The sequence below is a fragment of the Schistocerca serialis genome, chromosome 2, assembly GCF_023864345.2.
Source record: "Schistocerca serialis cubense isolate TAMUIC-IGC-003099 chromosome 2, iqSchSeri2.2, whole genome shotgun sequence".
NCBI classification, from domain to species: domain Eukaryota; kingdom Metazoa; phylum Arthropoda; class Insecta; order Orthoptera; family Acrididae; genus Schistocerca; species Schistocerca serialis.
Genome location: NC_064639.1, coordinates 225,073,686 through 225,095,184, shown reverse-complemented (window position 1 = coordinate 225,095,184; position 21,499 = coordinate 225,073,686). Strand labels below are relative to the sequence as shown.

General features: G+C 44.8%; 1 protein-coding gene across 1 annotated transcript in view; it reads right to left on the bottom strand.

The window, feature by feature from the left end:
• Positions 1-21,499, bottom strand: part of LOC126455855 (UDP-glucosyltransferase 2-like) — an 82,986-nt gene that overhangs the window by 43,329 nt on the left and 18,158 nt on the right. The window contains exons 2-3 of the mRNA XM_050091617.1: positions 15,664-15,848; positions 1,067-1,248 (exon numbers count right to left, since the gene is read on the bottom strand). Of these exons, the coding sequence (XP_049947574.1) occupies positions 1,067-1,248; positions 15,664-15,840 (359 nt within the window). The 5' untranslated portion in view covers positions 15,841-15,848. The remainder of the gene's footprint in view (positions 1-1,066; positions 1,249-15,663; positions 15,849-21,499) is intronic.

The following is a 21,499-nucleotide window of genomic DNA, read 5'->3' as shown; positions in this document are numbered from 1 at the left end:
TCTTTGTGGATGACGCTGGAGTTGTCGAGCGATGATGTTCCATATACGTCCGACTGGAGACTGGTCTCGTGACTGAGCAGGCCAAGGCATCGAAATTTTGTAGTGCATGCTGGGTTACAGGAACTGTATGTGGGCGAGCCCTGGAATCTCCTGGAATGTTGTTCATTAATATATATCGTAAGATTAATAGATCGTAAGACTGACGTACAATTTTGCAGTCAGGACGCGGGATAAACACGAGAGTGCTCCTGCTATTATACGAAATGGCACTCTAGGCCATAACTTCAGTTGTAGGTCCAGTGTGTCTTGCACAGACACCAGGTGGTTGCAAAGCCTACACAAACTGCGGCTGAAATAGATATTCCCAGACAGAGGAAATTACAGAAACTGCAAGAAGTTAAGAGTTTTTTAATAGCTCTGAAGGGAGACAACACGAACGCCGACCACTAGTTGTCTTGAATAGGACGCAGACAATACGCTTTATAGTCGGTTCTGTAACCAAGTTCTCGGAAAAATTTATTAATAGCTTCAGGTCATCAAGTAAATGTGACATACAACCGTTCATATTGTGTGCATCTAGTGCCTACAGAAGAACTTTCTGACCCACCAAGAAAATAAAGAAATGAAAAACACTGATGACGCCTAGTATTAATAGATGGAACATATGTGGTTAAAAACGAAATAAACACTCACTTGACGGTATTGTTCTTATCTATAAGACAAACACTGAATAAAACTCAGTTGCATGAGACTAGGTTTCGTAATTACTTCCTACAAAATGAATAACTAATCTGGAAGAGACTATTATACGAAAACATTAAATTCAAAGTAGGTTCTAATAATTATGATCATGATTACATGAAGATAACAGAGCTAACTAAATGTATAATAATACTTAACTGAAAGAGCAGTTATCAAAGCAAGTCAGTGCTATTATGTTAGTTTCTGTTCAAGATCCATACGTCACCATTTATCTGACAGTGGACTGCAAAAACAGCTTTCAGCGTAACACTGAAGTATAGAAAATTAAATAAAGCAGTAATTAAAGATAAAATAATTCGTCTACCTGATGAACCTCTGTACCGAAGTCTCATTTAACTGCATCTCAGCGCACTTAGCGGAAATGTCCAGCCTCATTGCCATCGACCGTGTCGGTGTTTCTTCGTATACCTTCACAAAATCATAGTGGCCTCTTATGTATCTATAAGCTATTGACAAGTCAATCTCGGTATAGTTCTCATGAGATATCTGAAACACAAATGAAACAATCTCAGTTTCTTTCACCTAAATGATACTCAAATGTATCTTTATGACATTCGTCTGTAAGGATAAATAAAAGTCTGTGTCTTAATAATAAAAACTATGTTCTTCCAACAAGATGAATCAGACAAGCAATTCTTCTGGCACTTGGTGTAATTGATTCCAAGATATAATGAATGGTTTTGGTGGACTAATATCTCTGACGACTGGGCTTTAGATGTTAGTAAGTACACAAAACAGTTATCGTGTGACCAGCGTTCTGAAAAACCGCCTGAATTGATAGAGACCTTGATAGCAACGACTCACACAGAATTTCTGTGGAGTTTATCACATGTCACGATGATTTTAGGCAATAGCTCAACATTTCACAGGTATTTACTTATATATAAATTGATAGTACTGTATTGTACATGTGTTGTTGTACTCAAGAAAGCATAAAATAATCAGATACACAAAGAAAACCTGAGAGATAAGATGCTCAATTTCCGATTAAAAGTTCAGTGGTCGACATAGGTGTATTTATACTGTATAATGATTAAATTTTTTACCAATCCATAACGTATGGGAGATTCTAGTTTCGTGCATGCATAGTTCAATGGACTGGATTGTGGATATTGGGGAAGCCTTCCAGCAAATAATTACTAACTTCTAGTATTTTAGTGCCACTCAATGTTAATCAAAAATTAATTATGTGATTCCTCTTCTCCCCACCCCCCCTCCATCAATCAAAATGGTTCAAATGGCTCTAAGCACTATGGGGCTTAACATCTGAGGTCATTAATCCCCTAGACTTAGAACTACTTAAACTTAACTAACCTAAGGACATCACACAAATCCATGCCCGAGGCAGGATTCGAACCTGCGACCGTAGCAGCAGCTCGATTCCGGACTGAAGCGCCTAGAACCGCTCGGCCACAGCGGCCGGCTCCCTATCAATCAAGATGGCTACCTGTGTACAATGCAATTGTTTACAATTTTTGAACTAAAGTATAGAAAAACGTACTGTAAGGTTTACATATCCTAACACGTAACATTCCTATGTGATATCTTCCCAGGTTTCGTTATTGTTTATTCTTTCGTACTGAGTGTGGCTGTCTGTCCATGATAGGTACGCGACAGCATGTGAAAGTAATAAAGAGGTGCTCAAAGAACATGAAAAGAGTATTCCCGACCGCCGACAATGGACCATAGGAAGCAGTGTCAGAGCTGCCCGAGTTTGTAGTAATTCCTTGGAACTGCGAACTCGGTTAAGCCTAGTGATTTGGTTAATATCTAAACATGCCGGTTATATAGAATTGAAGTGTGAAAAAATTTAGTAGTACCTTGTGGGTCACATTCTGATGTTATTTCTGTGAATCTTGGGTTTGATGGAGGGATGGAAATAACAAAATTACGTTTGTGAGCCGAAATGGGAGTGTTCCTATTGTGCAGTCCTAAAGCACTGACTGCAACCGAGCAGCACAGCGCCGCGAACGACGTCAAGAAGGCACTGCCCCGAGCACAAATGGAAAGAGCAGGCTGCACCACACCTCCTGCAAGACAGATTTCAGCGCCCCCTGTCGACTCTGATTTAACCAGTTGCCCATCGCTGGGCGGATCCCAGTTCCGTCGCAGACTTCGAGAGCACAGTACAGGGTAATAGGAAGACGATACTTAGCCTGTGTTCTGAGAGTAGTAATGGAGACTAAAGAACGAGGGTCAGTCCAAAAGAAATGCACACAACTTTTTTAAATCCATCTTTTATTCTACATGTTTGAAAGTTTTACAGTGTGTAGATATATCCTTTAGGAACAATATTTTCATTTCTCCACATAATTTCCATCCCCCTCAACTGCCTTACGCCATGTTAGAACCAGCGCTCGTATACCCGCACAGTAAAATTCTGGACCAACCTGTTGGAGCCACTGTTTGGCAGCGTGCACCAGGGAGTCATCATCTTCAAAACTTGTTCCAAGAAGAGAGACTTTCAGTTTCCCAAAGAGATGATAGTCACATGGAGCCAGGCCAGAACTGTAAGGCGGGTGTTTCAGTGTTGTCCATCCGAGTTTTGTGATCGTTTCCATGGTTTTTTGACTAACATGTGGCCGTGCATTGCCGTGCAACAGCAAAATATCCTGCTTTTGCCGATGTAGTCGAACACGGCTCAGTCGAGCTTGAAGTTTCTTTAGTGTCGTCACATATGCACCAGAATTTATGGTGGTTCCACTTGGCATGATGTCCACAAGCCAGAGTCCTTCGGAGTCGAAAAACACCGTAGCCATAACTTTTCAAGCAGAAGGTGTGGTTTTGAATATTTTTTTCTTGGGTGAATTTGCATGATGCCACTCCATTGATTGCCTCTTTGTCTCCGGTGAAAAATTATGGAGCCATTTTTCATCACCTATCACAATTCTTCCAAGAAATTCAACTCCACCATTCTCGTACTGTTCCAAAAGTTCGCTGGATACCGTTTTTCTTGTTTCTTTGTGAGCCACTGTCAATATCCTGGGAACCCACCTGGCACAAACCCTTTTTAACGCCAACACTTTCAGTATACTGCAAACACTTCCTTCCCCTATCCCAACGTAGCGTGACAATTCGTTCACTGTGATGCGTCTGTCAGCAGTCACCAATTTGTTAACTCTCTGCATATTGTCTGGACTGTGTGCAGTACGAGGCCTGCCGCTGCGAGGACAATCCTCAATATTGCCGTGCCCGCTTTCATCACGTAACCCACTTGCCCACCGACTAAATGTACTGCGATCGACAGAAGCATCGCCATACACCTTTATCAACCTCTTGTACATGTTTCCCACTGTCTCGTTTTCACAGCACAGGAATTCTGTGACAGCACGTTGCTTCTGACGAACGTCAAGTGTAGCAGTCATCTTGAAGACATGCTGTGACGGCGCCACTCACTGGAACAGGTTGAACTAAGTTTGAAAACAAGCGGGAGGGATGTATTTACACACTGTAAAACTTTCACACATGCAGAATTAAAACTGTATTTTCACAAAAATAGTGTGCATTTCTTTTGGAGTGACCCTCGTACTTGTATACTGGACGCACAGGAAGTAGTTAAGTTTCTTTTCTTTTTAGAAACAAAGTGATCAAATAATCTTAGTGTTTTGTACAGATTTTGGATCCTGCCGCTGGCCATCGCAACTTCTCTCCTTACTTGTTTGTGTCCGAGCTGAGTTCCACACCACCCGACACAACATCTGGCGATGAGGATTCGAGAACCAACGCTGCCTTCGCTCTACGCCGCTCCGTCACAGCGCGTCACTAAGATTTCTCTCTTTTCCTTCAGAGATGCATTGCTATTAATTGTGTTCTTTCTTTCGCCTTGTTTCTACTTATAATTTGTTGCGGCGCTCACATTAAAGTGCCCTCTAACCCGCCTCCTCCGCCGCTTGCTGTTATTGGTCTAACGCAGTTCATTCATTTTAAGAACCAATTAATGTCGCAGTTGATGACGGCAGTGAAGCGCGCTCATTAATGCAGAAGCCCCTGCTGCATCGTCTCCGCACAACAGACAGCCAAATCCACAGCACTGCCTCCACACATTTCCTCATTCTGAGCTTTCCACGTACAAACAAGAGTTTGATTTGAACAGTTCTCGGGTGGCCGACAGGGTAGCGTCGTAATTTCTCCACAATATTTCGGCAGACGTACACGCTGCCATCTTCAGGTGGTTCCTGACGAATGCTGTGCTGTTCCTCTCGGCGCCCTACATATACTAGCCGTTACCCCCTCCACCGTTCCTCTCCTGGTGTCTTCGGTGCGGCCAGCGCGGCGGCTATTGGAGGTGGTGGGAGAAGCGGCGCCTGAGTCTGAACTGGGGTCTGCAGTCTCCCTGCTGCCACCGTCGGGGCCGGTCCTCGATCTCTGGGACCGCATCTTTCGCTCCAGATGAAGGTGACCTAGGCCAACGAAAACCAGGCGTTTATCAAATTCCCTGTCTGTGCGGAAAATCATACATTGGGGAGACAGTCCGCACTGTACAAGAGAGGTGCCGCGAACACAAGCGCCCAACCGAATTACGCCAGGCCACTAAATCAGCCGTGGCTGACCATTGTATAAAGACTGGCCATACTATGGACTATGAAAAAACAAAAATACTGTCAATCCTCCTACTGCTGGGTCTGCTTTACTAAAGAGGCCATCCAAATCCGACTACAGGACGATCTAATTAATAAAGTCAGACCGAGCGGGGTGGCGCAGTGGTTACCACACTGGACTCGGATTCGGGAGGACGGCGGTTCAATCCCGCGTCCGGCCATTGTGATAAAGGTTTTCCGTGATTTCACTAACTCGATCCAGGCAAACGCCGGGATGGTTCCTTTGAAAGGGCACAGCCGACTTCCTTCCTCTTCCTTGCCTAATCCGATGAGACCTATGACGTCGCAGTTTGGTCTCTTCCCCCAAACAACCCAACCCAATAAAGTCAGCGGCCTTCAACTTTGTCAGGCTTGGAACCCTGCTCTCATCTTGGAGAGAAAGATGCGGTCCCAGAGATCGAGGACCGCCCCCGACGGTGGCAGCAGGGAGACTGCAGACCCCAGTTCAGACCCAGGCGCCTCCTCCCCCGCCACCTCCAGTAGCCGCCGCGCCGGCCGCACCGAAGACACCAGGAGAGGAACGGTGGAGGGGGTAACGGCTAGTATATATAGGGTGCCGAGAGGAACAGCACAGCATTCGTCAGGAACCACCTGAAGATGGGAGCGTGTACGTCTGCCGAAATATTGTGGAGAAATTACGACGCTACCCTGTCGGACACCCGAGAACTAATCAAATTGGAAACACGCCGGGAAAACCTCAGATCGCATACAAACAAGAGTAATGGAATGAGTACTAAGCAAAGTTCAACGCTTGCTACACATCAAATGCAAGGTACTGTGGAACTTTCTTGTCTCTTACCGTGGCCAGTACAGGAGACAATCGCCTCGCTCAGAATTTATCCGCACTAGTAGGCCGAAGTTGCTAGTTTCTGGAGGTTTAGTTTCCGCCCTCTCTAAGTATTCTGAGGATCAGGTACACAGGTGGTTGCAGCTTGTTACAAGTATTTTCGACTAAGGAGAAAGAACAGACATGCCGTCAGTGGGTCACCGAACTTAAGGGTTTGACACGATAGTGTCATTTTCAATGTAGCTGTGGACAGTACTACACTGCCGGCCGAAGTGGCCGTGCGGTTCTGCGCTCTGCAGTCTGGAACCGCGAGACCGCTACGGTCGCAGGTTCGAATCCTGCCTCGGGCATGGATGTGTGTGACGTCGTTAGGTTAGTTAGGTTTAGGCAGTTCTAAGTTCTATGGGACTGGTGACCACAGCAGTTAAGACCCATAGTGCTCAGAGCCATTTGAACCATTTGGTATATTATACCGGCCACCTCAAAACACGCAAATACTGACGCCCTTCCTTGCCTTCTTGTTGGCTTGATTCTGAATTCGATGCTACTGCTGCATCTTGTTATCAGATCATTGCGCAGGACACTGATCTGTTACAGACTTTTCCACTGAACTATACGAAAACTGTGCAGGCCACAGAAGCAGACCCTGACGAACCATTTGTTGCACTGCATCCGTACTGCTTGATCTCCTCCAGCGAAAAACATTCAGAATTCTTATCTGCGCGGATATCTTGGTCGTCGGCATAGCCGCTCCGCCAGCATGGTGTGATTTCATTCCAAAATGTTTCTGGACAATCGCATGTGCCTATTAGTAAAATGATGCAAAAAGATGTGTTGCGATTGCTCCACCAAGGACATAGGGAAATAATGCGCACAAAACAGGCAGCGCGTCAGCACTGTACTTGGCCGGGACACTCACATTGAAAACATGACGTCGCAGTGTCGCACTTGTGCTGGAATCCATCGGCCCCACCGCAAACGCTTTCAGCTTGGCCAATGTCACAACCTCCGTGGCAGCGAGTGACTTTGCTGGTCCCTTTTGCAACACACATTGGTTATTCGCTAACAAATATCCGTTTGCAGTGCAAAAAAAAAAAAAAAAAAAAAAAAAGTTCAAATGTGTGTGAAATCTTATGGGACTTAACTGCTAAGGTCATCAGTCCCTAAGCTTACACACTAATTAACTTAAATTATCCTAAGGACAAACACACACACACCCATGCCCGAGAGAGGACTCCAACCTCCGCCGGGACCAGCCGCACAGTCGATGACTGCAGAGCCCTAGCCCGCTCGGCTAATCCTGCGCGGCGTTTGTAGTGCCCATTCGAACTTCGCCACATAAGTTTTGCTTGGAACTACTGGTTCCAGTCAACGTACCACATTTTACGGCTCAGGACTTTGAACAGTTTTCTACACTCAGTGGTACCATTCACCTTATCATTGCTCCGTTTCATTCTCAGTGGAACGGAGAAGCTGAACGAATTGTGCGTGCACTCAAGCAACAGGTGAACAAACTATGTGCCTCACACACGTGGGAGCAAGCGCTGATGGTCTTCCTCGAAACGTACTTTTCCCAGCCCAGTGACGGTCCGTCGCCGGTGGGGCTTCTACATGTCCGGCACCACTGCACACTGCTCCAGCTGCTGCACTTAACGCAGCGCATAGCGCCTCCCACGCTCCACAAGTATCGCTTTGCGCCTAGTGATTCTATTCTTTTCAGAGTTTTTGTCGCACAAGGCGCTGGGGGACAGGAACGTTTCTTCGAAATTTGGGCGCTAACATGTATTTAATTCAAGGTCCTGCTGGGTTGCTGCGCCGCCATCAAAACCAGATTCGTGCTTGTCGACTGCGAGATTCTTCTACAGATTTGCTGACCCCCTGATTCGCATCCTACCGGGATCGTGAGGCTGGTGCAGCCACCTCCGGGTACTTCTTCGGCACCGCCGGTGGAACCGGTGGTGCTGGACGCATTGGCTTCGCTGCCGCTGCAGCTAAACTTCGCGGTGCTCGTCCCGCCACCCTCAGTGGTACGGGCGCCGTCATCATCGTCATTGTAGCCGTCGTCGTCATTATGCTCGAGTATAATGACTTTCATGGAGACAAGAAATCTACTCTGTAGGAATCAGCATGGGTTTCGAAAAAGACGATCGTGTGAAACCCATCTCGCGCTATTCGTCCACGAGACTCAGAGGGCCATAGACACGGGTTCCCAGGTAGATGCCGTGTTTCTTGACTTCCGCAAGGCGTTCGATACAGTTCCCCACAGTCGTTTAGTGAACAAAGTAAGAGCGTATGGACTATCAGACCAATTGTCTGATTGGATTCAAGTGTTCCTAGATAACAGAACACAACATGTCATTCTCAATGGAGAGAAGTATTCCGAAGTAAGAGTGATTTCAGGTGTGCCGCAGTGGAGTGCTGTAGGACCGTTGTTATTCACGATATACATAAATGACCTTGTGGACAACATCGTAGTTCACTGAGGCTTTTTGCGGATGATGCTGTAGTATATCGAGAGGTTGAAACAATGGAAAATTGTATTGAAATGCAGGAGGATCTGCAACGAATTGACGCATGGTGCAGGGAATGGCAACTGAATCTCAATGCAGACAAGTGTAATGTGCTGCGAATACATAGAAAGAAATATCCTTTATCATTTAGCTACAATATAGCAGGTCGGCAACTGGAAGCGGTTAATTCCATAAATTGTCTGAGAGTAGGCATTAGGAGTGATTTAAAATGGAATGATCATATAAAGTTGATTGTCGGTAAAGCAGATGCCAGACTGTGATTCATTGGAAGAATCCTAAGGAAATGCAATCCGAAAACAAAGGAAGTAGGTTACAGTACGCGTGTTCGCCCACTGCTTGAATACTGCTCACCAGTGTGGGATCCGTACCAGATAGGGTAGAGAAGATCCAACGGAGTGCAGCGCGCTTCGTTACAGGATCATTTAGTAATCGCGAAAGCGTTACGGAGATGATAGATAAACTCCAGTGGAAGACTCTGCAGCAGAGACGCTCAGTAGCTCGGTACACGCTTTTGTTGAAGTCTCGAGAACATACCTTCAGCCAGGAGTCAAGCAGTATATCTCTTGAAGAGACCATGAGGATAAGATCAGAGAGATTAGAGGCCACACAGAAGCGTACCGACAATCTTTCTTTCCGCAAACAGTACGAGACTGGAATAGAAGGGAGAACCGATAGAAGTGCTCAAAGTACCCTCCGCCACACACCGTTAGGTGGCTTGCTGAGTATGGATGTAGATGTAGATCACCCTCTCTATTTTTCGTCGGACTGGCACAGGAAGAGGTTCAAATGGTTCAAATGGCTCTGAGCACTATGGGACTCAACTGCTGTGGTGATAAGTCCCCTAGAACTTAGAACTACTTAAACCTAACTAACCTAAGGACATCACACACAGCCATGCCCGAGGCAGGATTCGAACCTGCGACCGTAGCGGTCGTGCGGTTCCAGACTGTAGCACAGGAAGAGGGTGGGTGCCTTTTCTGGGGTTTTCCAACCGACGTTCCCCTCCGAGCGCAGGACACATGTCGAGGAGCGACCGAGAGCTCGGTGTCAGTCCCAGTTGCGGCCCCCGGCTCCTCACGCCACCCAGTTTCCTGCCCCCCCCCCCCCCCCCCCCGCTCCAGCAAGACAGGGTTCAGCTACCCTTGTCAACGCTGTTCATCGGTGGTCGGCCCCCATTTGGGTCGCAGATTTCGAGAGTACTAATAGGAAGACGACTCTTAGCTCGTGTTCAGATAGGAGTAATAGAGAGTAAAGTACACTACTGGCCATTAAAATTGCTACATCGCGAAGATGACGTGCCACAGACGCGAAATTTAACCGACAGGAAGAAGATGCTGTGATACGCAAATGATTAGCTTTTCAGAGCATTCACACAAGGCTGGCGCCGGTGGCGACACCTGCAACGTGCTGACATGAGGAAAATCGCCAACCGATTTCTCATGCACAAACAGCAGTTGACCGGCGTTGCCTGGTGAAACGTTATTGTGATGCCTCGTGTAAGGAGGAAAAATGCGTACCATCACGTTTCCGACTTTGACAAAGGTCGGATTCTAGCCTATCGCGATTGCGGTTTATCGTATCGCGACATTGCTGGTCGCGTTGGTCGAGATCCAATGACTGTTACCAGAATATGGAATCGGTGGGTTCAGAAGGATAATACGGAACGCCGTGCTGGATCCCATGGTCGAGATCCAATGACTGTTACCAGAATATGGAAACGGTGGGTTCAGAAGGGTAATACGGAACGCTTACTGGATCCCAACGGCCTCGTATCACTAGCAGTCGAGATGACAGGCATCTTATCCGCATGGCTGTGACGGATCGTGCAGCCACGTCTCGATCCCTGAGTCAACAGATGGGGCCGTTTGCAAGACAACAACCATCTGCACGAACAGTTCGACGACGTTTGCGCGCAGCATGGACCATCAGCTCGGAGACCATGGCTGAGGTTACCCTTGACGCTGCATCACAGACAGGAGCGCCTGCGATGGTGTACTCAACGACGAACCTGGGTGCACGAATGGCAAAACATCATTTTTTCGGATGAATCCAGGTTCTGTTTACAGCATCATGATGGTCGCATCCGTGTTTGTCGAGATCTCGGTGAACGCACATTGGAAGCGTGTATTCGTCAAGCCATACTGGCGTATTACCCGGAGTGATGGTATGGGATGCCATTGATTAACGTCTCGGTCGCCTCTTGTTCGCGTTGACGACACTTTGAACAGTGGACGTTACATTTCAGATGTGTTATGACCCGTGGCTCTACCTTTCATTCGATCCCTGCGATACCCTACATTTCAGCAGGATAATGCACGACCGCATGTTGCAGGTCCTGTACGGGCCTTTCCGGATACAGAAAATGTTCGACTGCTGCCCTGGCCAGAACATGCTCCAGATCTCTCACCAATTGAAAGCCTCATGTCAATAGTGGCCGAGCAACTGGCTCGTCACAATACGCCAGTCACTACTCTTGATGAACTGTGGTATCGTGTTGAAGCTGCATGGGCAGCTGTACCTGTACACGCCATCCAAGTTCCTTTTGACTCAATGCCCAGGCCTATCAAGGCCGTTATTACGGCCAGAGGTGGCTGTTCTGGGTACTGATTTCTCAGGATCTATGCACCCAAATTGCGTGAAAATGTAATCACATGTCAGTTCTAGTATAATATATTTGTCCAATGAATACCGGTTTCTCATCTGCATTTGTTCTTGGTGTATTAATTTTAATGGCCAGTAGTGAAATAAGTTGTGTCATTTCCCATTTTGTTTGGCGACGATTATTGTGAACAAGCCGATTCTAGAGTTTTCACCAAAAGAGGTGTTCATCACACAAGTCGAATTTTTCTCCTTAGAAACGAGAAATTCATGTATGTGCAGTCTTCCCAAGAAATACATCCCTCCCATACATATGACAAATGGAATTTGTCAAATCCTTCTCGTAGCTTCAACTGCACAATGGTCTCAACCAAATTCAAAAGTAAAACATGCCAGCAGTGTTTGCCTTTTTTTTAGCTTGACATTACTTACTGAGTAGTCTTGAAAATGGCCAAAATTAGTTGTTAACAATTTGCGAGGTTCTGCTCTCAGCGATCAAACTCCAAAAATATTCAGTAACGAAGTACGAAGGCTTCACAATGCAACCAAATGAAGAACAGCACGTACTTATACCCTAAAATTAGACTTGATACTTCAACTGTCTGACCCTTACACACGTCTTCCACAATGTGAAAGTAACATGCATACTATACAGCGAAAAAAATAGATTATACCACAGATAATTTATTGGGATGATCTTAACAACACAGCAACAGAGAAAGCAGTGGGGCATGGTTGTCTGGTCGCATAGCGCGTGCCTGTAATTCGACAGGTCGCGGGATAGAATCACAGTCGGACCACAGAGTTTTCACTCTGCGTTTTAACCTAAGTTTCACCTCTCAACGACGTGAAGAGTCAGCAGAAAAAAACACAAGGTTCTGATTCCACGATGAACTGGAGGTCATCTTTCCAAAGTTGGGTAGCTGGAGTAGGTTACAGACATGTAAGTTGCCGAAATGGCGTCTACTTGAAACACATGTACCAGGCCATTGAACCGTATGAAACTATAACAAAGTAAATGCTATATTTTCTGTTATTCGGTCACACACATTGCTTTTATTTTCCTAGTGTAGAATTACTGGAGTTACGTTACAGTTAGTTTTCTTATGCTGACGTGGTGAACTAGTATATATATATATATATATATATATATATATATATATATATATATATATGTATATATTTATATATATATATATATATGCCAGCAGTAACTGATTAACACTTTAGTGAGATGGCATATATGTAGCCCAGACTAACCTGAAAGTTTAATATAATGCAAGGCTCATTCACACAGACGGGTCGAAAGAAGTGAAAATGTGTAAACAGAATGCCGCATCAGTACCAAAAAACATGCTTGTGAGCTGCAACAGTGTCGAGATTGGTCTTGGGAAAGTGAATTTGTCATAGTATGGCATGTAGGATGTATAATTCGAGTTGTTAGAGCAGTGAAACATGTGTGGGACTAAGTTGCAGAATAGGACACCACGCTGAAGTAAGTCAGTTCTGAAGTACCCAGTAAAACTATAGCATCTGATGATCGTTTTCATCTTCACGTAGCTGTAACGTTATCACAGCTTTGTACATGGGTTCCGCTTGAGGTTACAGAATCTGATCCACGATTCGTGCAGAAGTGCTGGAATACTCACCATTCCTCAGTTTTTAATGTCTATAAATCATACTTCCTTCGGTCAACCACGTTCCTAGGTGCTAAGTAACGAAAATGTAGTGTTTCCAATCGAGCCCCGCTACGAACTGTGCATTAATGATTGCTGTGTTCTTGTTAAACGCTATCATTGTGAAATCAGTTTGGTATCGATTAGTACGTATGTGAACTGCAACCTCTACGTCAGAGGTATTTTTCTGCAAAACGTACCGCAACAAAAATTGACAACACAATAATTTAAGACCCATTAGGAAACAACTTGTCTTCAGCCCTTCCTTATCAGGTGATGTGCAGTAGTTTATATGCTTGAGTGTGCATCATTACATCCAAAAATCACTGAAGTTTTATTTACAATTAATGACATGATGACTCTGCAAACCACAATGAACTGCTTGGCAGAACAATGTGGGGGAAACATGAGCACTTAAATCTTTCCGTGCGACTCTTATTGCCCTTATTTCATTATGATGATCATTTCTCTCTTTATAACTGGACGCTGACATAACATTTTCAAAGCTCTAAGGCGAAAGTGAATTTCGTGAGAATATTCTGTCACAATGAAAAAGTCTTTGTTTTAATTGTAGCCACTCCAATTCGTGTATCAAATCCGTGGCCCTCTCTCCCATATTTCGCGATAATACAAAACGAGCTGCCCTCCTTTTCACTTTTTAGATGTTCTCCTTCAGTCCTTTCTGATGCAGGTCCCACACTGGATGGATATACTGAAGAAGAGAGCAGACAAGCCTAGTATGAGCAGAATCTCCTACCGAATATTGACAGGGATGTCTATGGATTCACTGCAGGGGGTGCACACAGATAGTCGTGCGGTGCACTTTTTAACACGTCTTCTGGAAACTGTCCTGAGCAGCCAATTTAACAGCCGACATGCAATCGAAACATCTTAGACCTCCTGGCTAAAAAACACACAGGACCTTATGGATGTAGGAGTAAAAATGTTCAAATGTGTGTGAAATCTTATGGGACTTAACTGCTAAGGTCATCAGTCCCTATGCTTACACACTACTTAACGATGTAGGAGTAGAAATGAGGGCCAGTGATCATCGTGTTATGATAGCAACTGCGGCTACGAAAGTTAATAAAACAGTCAAAAAGGCTAGGAGAGTATTTCTCATAGATAGAGGAGATAAGCATTGTTAGTAAGTGACTTAGAAAGTTAATTGACATCACTTATTTCCAGTATGATGGGCGTAGAGGAATTATGGGTGAAGTTTAAGCGGATCGTAACTCGTGGTCTGGAGGATTATCTGCCCAGTTAGTGAATGAAGGACAGAAAAGACCTATCATTCGGAAAATGCTGAAGTCCAAAATGGTTCAAATGGCTCTGAGCACTATGGGACTTAACATCTAAGGTCATCAGTCCCCTAGAACTTAGAACTACTTAAACCTAACTAACCTAAGGACATCACACACATCCATGCCCGAGGCAGGATTCGAACCTGCGACCGCAGCGATCTCGCGGTTCCAGACTGAAGCGCCTAGAACCGCTCGGCCACTCCGGCCGGCAAAATGCTGAGGCAGCAGAGGCTGTTGCACTCTCGATACAAAAGAGCACGCGAAAATGACCATAAGGAGAGGTTAGTAGAGATTCATGCGTCAGCCGGTTCTAGGCGCTTCAGTCTGGAACCGCGCGAGCGCTACGGTCGCAGGTTCGAATCCTGCCTCGGGCATGGGTGTATGTGATGTCCTAGGGTTCGATAGGTTTAAGTAGTTCTAAGTTCTAGGGGACTGATGTCCTCAGATGTTAAGTCCCATAGTGCTCAGAGCCATTTGAACCATTTTTTGATTCAAGCGCCTGTGAAAAGAGCAATTCCCCGAAGCGTACAACTTTTACCACCTGCATACCTTGGCAAAAGGACTGGCAGAGAAGCTACGAAAAGAAATAGCACCCCAGACCATCAGTCCTGGTTTTCGGGCTGTGTGGGGGGGCGACAGTCAGGTTGGTATCCCGCCGCTGTTCAGGGTGTCTCCAGAAACGTCTAAGCTGGTCACCGGGGCTCAGCTCCAAGCGGGACTCATCTCTGATGACAAGTCTACTCCAGCCAATGAGATTCCAGGCCGAAGACGCCCCACACGGCGGTGGGAAGCCAACTTCACTGTCGTCCACCATAGGGCCCAACAACCAGGAGTCATGGTCTGGGGCGCTATTTCTTTTTAAAGAAGGACCCCTTTGGTTGTCATCCGCGGCACCCTTACAACACAGCGGTACGTCGATGATATTGTGGCCTTACATTTCAGCAAGATAATGCCCGCCCACACTCGGTGAGAGCCTCTGCTGCTTGTCTTCCTGCCTGCCAAATCCTGCCTTGGCCAGCAAGGTCGCCGGATCTCTTCCAAATTGCGAATCTTTGGAGCGTTATGGACAGGACCCTTTGTCTCGGAATTTTGACGATATAAACCCCCAAGTGGTCAGAATTTGGCACGGTACCCCTCAGCAAGACGTCTTACAATTTTATCAGTCAATGCTAAGCGAATAGCTGCTTGGATAAGGGCCAGAAATGAACCAACGAATTATTGTCTTGCTTAGTTTATGAAGCTTTTTCTTTTGAATAAATCATCCAATTTTTCTGAAGCTATAATCATTTGTTTGTCTCTGCATTACATCTAATGACGATTTCCGTCCCGTCCGGATAATTCTTTCGTGGTGCGTCTTTTTTTTCTTAGATTGTACAGTCAGTTGCTTATAATATGCTTTTGGCTGACCTTCATGGAGTCTGTCGTCATGAGGGTGACTCGGTGGCCCCTCTGCAGGAGAGCCTTTGTCAGGATGTGGAATGGCAGCTGGTGGCTGTAGGACGGTGACGGTGCGATCACCAAGATCATAGCTGCTGATGACGTGCTCACCACCGCCAGCAGCGAAAACGCGACCACTTGCAGCATGGTTCCTCCTGCAATGAACACGGTCGTCTGGTAGCAGCAAGTGAATTACCCATTTCGACGTGAGCATCGTGCTTGGAGCACGTTAGGTGTTACAATTCATTTAAAAGAACAGGCAAAAGCGAGGACCTTCTGAATCTGAACAAACACAACCTTACTGAGAAGATGGCTTAATAGAAAAAAATAGGCTAACAACAGGTGGCACATGGTCTTATAAACACTTTACCTACGCTCCATCTGTGAATGGAACAGAGAGCTATCAAACTGTTTGGTACGATAAGTACTGCCTACGACATACGAGGTGCGACAGTACAGTAATGAGACATGTGAACAAAAAAGTTGCTTACCGGTTTAGTCAAGTTTAGTGTCTTCTTCAAAGTAGTTCACTTCTGATTGCACACACTTTTTCCAGCGCTTCTGCCATTGATGGTAACATTTCTGGAACTCATCTTCTTTAATATCCTCCACGAGCCGCGTCACAGCTTTTTGGACACCTTGTGTTGTTCGAAAATGGTGTCCCTTGACCCCGCCGTTTTGACTCTTGGGAATAGAAGAAAGTTGCACGGAGCGATATCTGCTGAATAGGGTGGCTGTGGTAGTACTGAAATTTGTCTTGAGATTAAAAATTGCTGTACTGACAGAGCAGTATAGATTGGCGCATTATCATGATGCAGAATCCAATTATCAGCAATGTTGGCACAGACACGAAGAACTCTTTTACGAAGTCTTTATAAAATTTCTTTGTAGTAATATTGGTTAACTGTTTGTCCAGGAGGCACCCGCTCTTTATGAACAATTCCCTTGGAATCACAGAAGCAGACAAGCATGCATTTCACTTTTGACTTTGACATGTGAACTATTCTTGGTCTGGGTAATCCCTTTGAGCAGCATTGCAAACTTTGGCGTTTTGTCTCTGGATCGTACTGCAAAACCCAACTTACATCACCAGTGATAACATGGCTCAACAATTCTGGATTGATTTCCGTTTGCTGTTACAGATCGGCTGCCACATTTTTCAGTGTTTCTCGCTGTTTCGGTGTGAGGTTTTTGGGGACCATTTTTGTACAAATCTTTCTCATACGAAGATCTTCAGTTATTATTAGACGAACCATTTCTCGATTGATGTTCAGTTCTTCTGCAATCATTTTTACGGATATTCTTCGATCAGATCATACGAGTTCACGCACCCTGACCAAGTTGACATCTGTCCGTGAGGTTGATGGTCGTCCGCTGCAGTTTTCATCTTCAACACTCGTTCCGCCTTCACTAAACATTTTATGCCAACGAAAAATTTGAGCTCTTGACATAACCTCCTCTCCAAAAACCTTCTGAAGCTTACTGTAAGTTGTCGTCGCGTTTTCACCCAATTTAGCGCAAAAAGAAATGGCATACCGTTACGCAATATAATGCGGTTCCATTTCCATGACGAGAGACACAAACACATGTTAACTTATTACAGCACAACTCACAACTGAGCAGTTGCATCGATGTGCCGCTTGGACCAGAAGCGGCTTATAGACCAAGGTCAAAGATATAGTGCCTACGCAAGCCTGCAGGGTTGCCACATCTTGCAAAGAAAATCATTCGCATTACTTTATTGTCGCACCTCGTACGTCATAGTGTCAGAGCATAGATATAGATGTACACGTATACTGAGGCCTTACAATCCAGGAGGGAAAGCTCAGTTTGCAATAATTAATGTTAAATCTTTTTTCAGAGGCTTCGGGTCTACATCTACATGCACACTCAGCAAAACACTGTGAAGTAGAGATCAGAAACGCAGCGAGTACGAGTCTAAAGCTGAGGCTGCATTTTCATATATCTAGACGCCACTGTTACCACTCGTACTGGGCTTCCATTGTTCCGAATACAGTTCTGAGAGTATGGTGAGTCAGAACTGTGGCGCTGCTGTCGGTTCATACTAGCAGACTCGTTCTCTCTTACTGAAACACGAAGGAATGTGAGGCTAGTCGTGACTTATCGTCAGTACGGAAAATGAGTGCATAACGCTGCAGCTGTAAAGTAGCACTGACAAGGGGAAATGACCGATTGTTGGGATCAGATGACCTTTAACGAAGCTATGTTTTGTAAGGCTGTGAAGGGGCAAGACGAAAATTAATTGATGGCAAACACGCAAATACAAATGTGTTCCATTAGAGAAGGAGTGATATCTAACTTCCGACTGAAAATATACTTACTTTCGTCAGATGCAAACGAGATTGTTGTAGCCTTGTTTATTCTATTTCACCATGAGAAAACTTGCTGTAGTGGAAATCAGTACAAAAGCATGATTCCATGACAGTAATACTACAATGACTGAAACATGTATGTATCGAATTTTCTATGAAAGTAGTAGGTACATATAAGACATCAACAATAATGACGGAACTACAGGGGTCCTTTTATAACACAAAGTAACAAAATAAGGCAATCGTATTTCTTGGAGGAAATCGGTATAAAAACACTCACTATTCCACGGTTTTATTGGATTGTTAGTACTTTCCTAATTTCCTCAAAAATTATCTTCGGCACTGATTTTGCCAGGGTTTGTAGTTCTTGGAATGAAATTGTCACCCTCTCTTCTCGTAAAGCTCATTTCAGTTTACGTATATCATCAAATGACCTTCAATTGCGAGAAACAAGCACTGCAAGTTTTCCACAAAGATTTTCCGCACGGTTCAAACCCTGGCTATTTTCAGGCCAGGGCAAGACATTTATATTTTGTCTTCAAACCACTTTCTGGTTCTATCAGAACCAAACACAGATTCATTTCTTGTTGAAACGTTAAGCTTATGTCCTCTAGGCCCTCATACACTATAATCAGTTCTGTTTCTAGCATCTCAGTGTGCACACACTCTAGTGTTCAGTTAAGCATTGTTGTGATTTATCTTTAGCGCAGAAGGTTGCCCAAATCATAGCAGTTCCACCACCAAAATTTCTCTTCATTCTCACCGGCTGACGTATTCTCAGATCATACCAATAGCACTGTAATTTATCCTGGTCATGTAAATTAATCTTCTTCTCATTACTGTTTGTCTTCAGCAAAATCCAGACTATTCTGTTTATGTGTGGGTATTAATGCGTGTTTCTACTGCCATGTGACAAAATCTGTAGTACAGTCTAGCAGTTACTGGTAACTGTAAATGCAAGTTGAAGAATAACGGTTTGCGGACCTTGATTAGCGCAAAAGTAACCTTTCTATGACAGCAGAGGAGGAGGTATACTTGGAAAAGGCCGGGTGATACGGGAAGATTTCAGTTAGATTACATCATGGTCGAACAGAAATTCCGAAATCAGGTACTGGATTGTAAGGCGTATCCAGGAGCAGATATAGATTCATATCACAATATAGTAGTGATGAAGAGGTAGCTGAAGTTTGAGATATCAATCATGAAGAATCAGTACGCAAAGAAAGTCCTAAGGAAAGATGAGAAACGCTTGAAGTTCTCTAAGGTCATTGATACAGCAATAAGGAATAGATCAGTAGGCAGTACAATTGAAGAGGAATGGACATTTCTAAAAAGGCCATCAAAGAAGTAGGAAAGAGAAACACAGGTACAAAGAAGGTACTGCGAAGAAACCATGGGTAACAGTTGATCCATCAAAGGAGGAAGTACAAAACCGTTCAGGGAAACTGAAGAATACAGAAATACAAGTCGCTGAGGAATGAAATAAACAGGAAGTGGAAGGAAGCTAAAACGAAATGGCTGCATGAAAAATGTGAAGAAATCGGAAAAGAGAGATCGAAAGGACAGACTCAGCATACAGGAAAGCCAAAACAACTTTCGGTGACATTAAAAGCAAAGGTGGTAACATTAAGAATGCACCGGGAATTGCACTGTTACATGCAAAGCAGAGAGCGGATAGGTGGAGAGAATATTATATTGAAAGCCTCTATGAAGGGGAAGATTTGTCTGATGTGATAAAAGAAGAAACAGGAGCCGATTTAGAAGAGATAGGGGATGCAGTATTAGAATCAGAATTTAAAAGACGTTGGAGAACGAAAGACTAAATAAGGCAGAAGGGATAGAAAACATTCCAGCAGAATTTCTAAAATCATTGGGGGAAGTGGCAACATAACGAGTCTTCATGTTAGTGTGTAGAGTGTATGGGTCTGGGGACATACCATCTGACTTTCGGAAAAATATTATCCACACAATTCGGAAAACTGCAAGAGCTGACGAGTGCGAGAATTATTGCACAATCATCTTAACAGCTCTTGCATCCAAGTTTCTGACAAGAATAATATACAGGGTGAAAATTATTTAAACTGACAAACTCTGGAGGTTGTAGGGGACATCAAAACAAATACTTTTCCCTAATGTCATTTCTTCCTATGAGGATTATTTAAACTGGTCGCCGTATTACGATCTTCAGTTGTAGGCAACTGCTGTCCAACAGCGTGGTAGTGCATTGTCTCTGTTTACTAATGGAGCGATACACCTGGAGTGAGTACACTGATATGGTTGGTGCGTACTACGTAGCGCACCACAGCGGACCAGCTGCACAGCGGGTTTATCAACAATAATATCCTAATCGCCGTATCCCGCATCATACGACCTTTGCTGCGTGTACCAACGTCTGCGTGAGACCGGGTCATTTAACAGATTACCTGGACAGGGACACCGTCGCTCGGTAAGAACGTTGCAATTTGAGGAAGCTGCCCTGCAGCATGTGGAGCGGGATCCTTCAATCAGCACTCGTGCAATTTCACGTAACATAGGGACGAATCAGACGAATGTAAGAACAGTCCTTCGAGAGCAATTCTTACGTCCATTTCGCTTACAGCGTGTCCACAACCCAGAACCAGCTGATTATCCACCCAGAGCACAGTTTTCGCAGTGGTACCTGGAAAAGTGTGAAATGCATCCTACATTTCCATCCTCTGTGTTGTTTACCGACGAAGCAATGTTCGGGCGTGATGGAGTCTTCAACATGCACAATTCGCATGTTTGGAGTGAGGATAACCCACATGCCACAGTTACTAGCGCTCATTAAGTGCGGTTCTTCGTTAATGTGTGGGTCGATGTTGTTGGGGACTGTTTAATTGGGCCGTATCTGCTACCTAGACCATTAAATGGCAGTCACTATTACAATTTTCTTGCCAGAGCATTGCCAGAATTGCTGCAAGACATTCCGCTCCCTACAGGACAACGCATTTGGTTTCAACATGACGGGGCGCTGGCACATTTCAGTCGTCGTGTGCGTCGATTCCCGGACCGACGGTTCTCTGAAGCGTGGACTGGCAGAGGTGGTCCTGTACCATGGCCTGCACGATCCCCAGATTTGTCCCCTCTGTACTTTTTTGTGTGGGGAGAGATGCGCAACCATTTTTTTACGCAACTCCTGCTGCATCAGAAGAGGATCTGGTTGCCCGGATAGTAGCAGCAGCAGGAACAGTTCAGGATACTCCTGGGGTTTTTGCCCGTGTCAGATAGAACTTGATCTGACGGTGTAACATTTGTTTACGTGTCAATGGAGGTAGTTTTGAAAATCTACTGTAACTTAAATTGGGTTGTGTTAATGTGTTATCTCTTGAGCATAAAAAATGGAAAAGTGTTTGTTGGTTTAATTAATTTGCCACCAGAGAAATCTTTCGTCTACCGGTCTAAATACTCCTCATAGGAAAAAATGACATTAGGAAAAAATATTTGCTTTGATG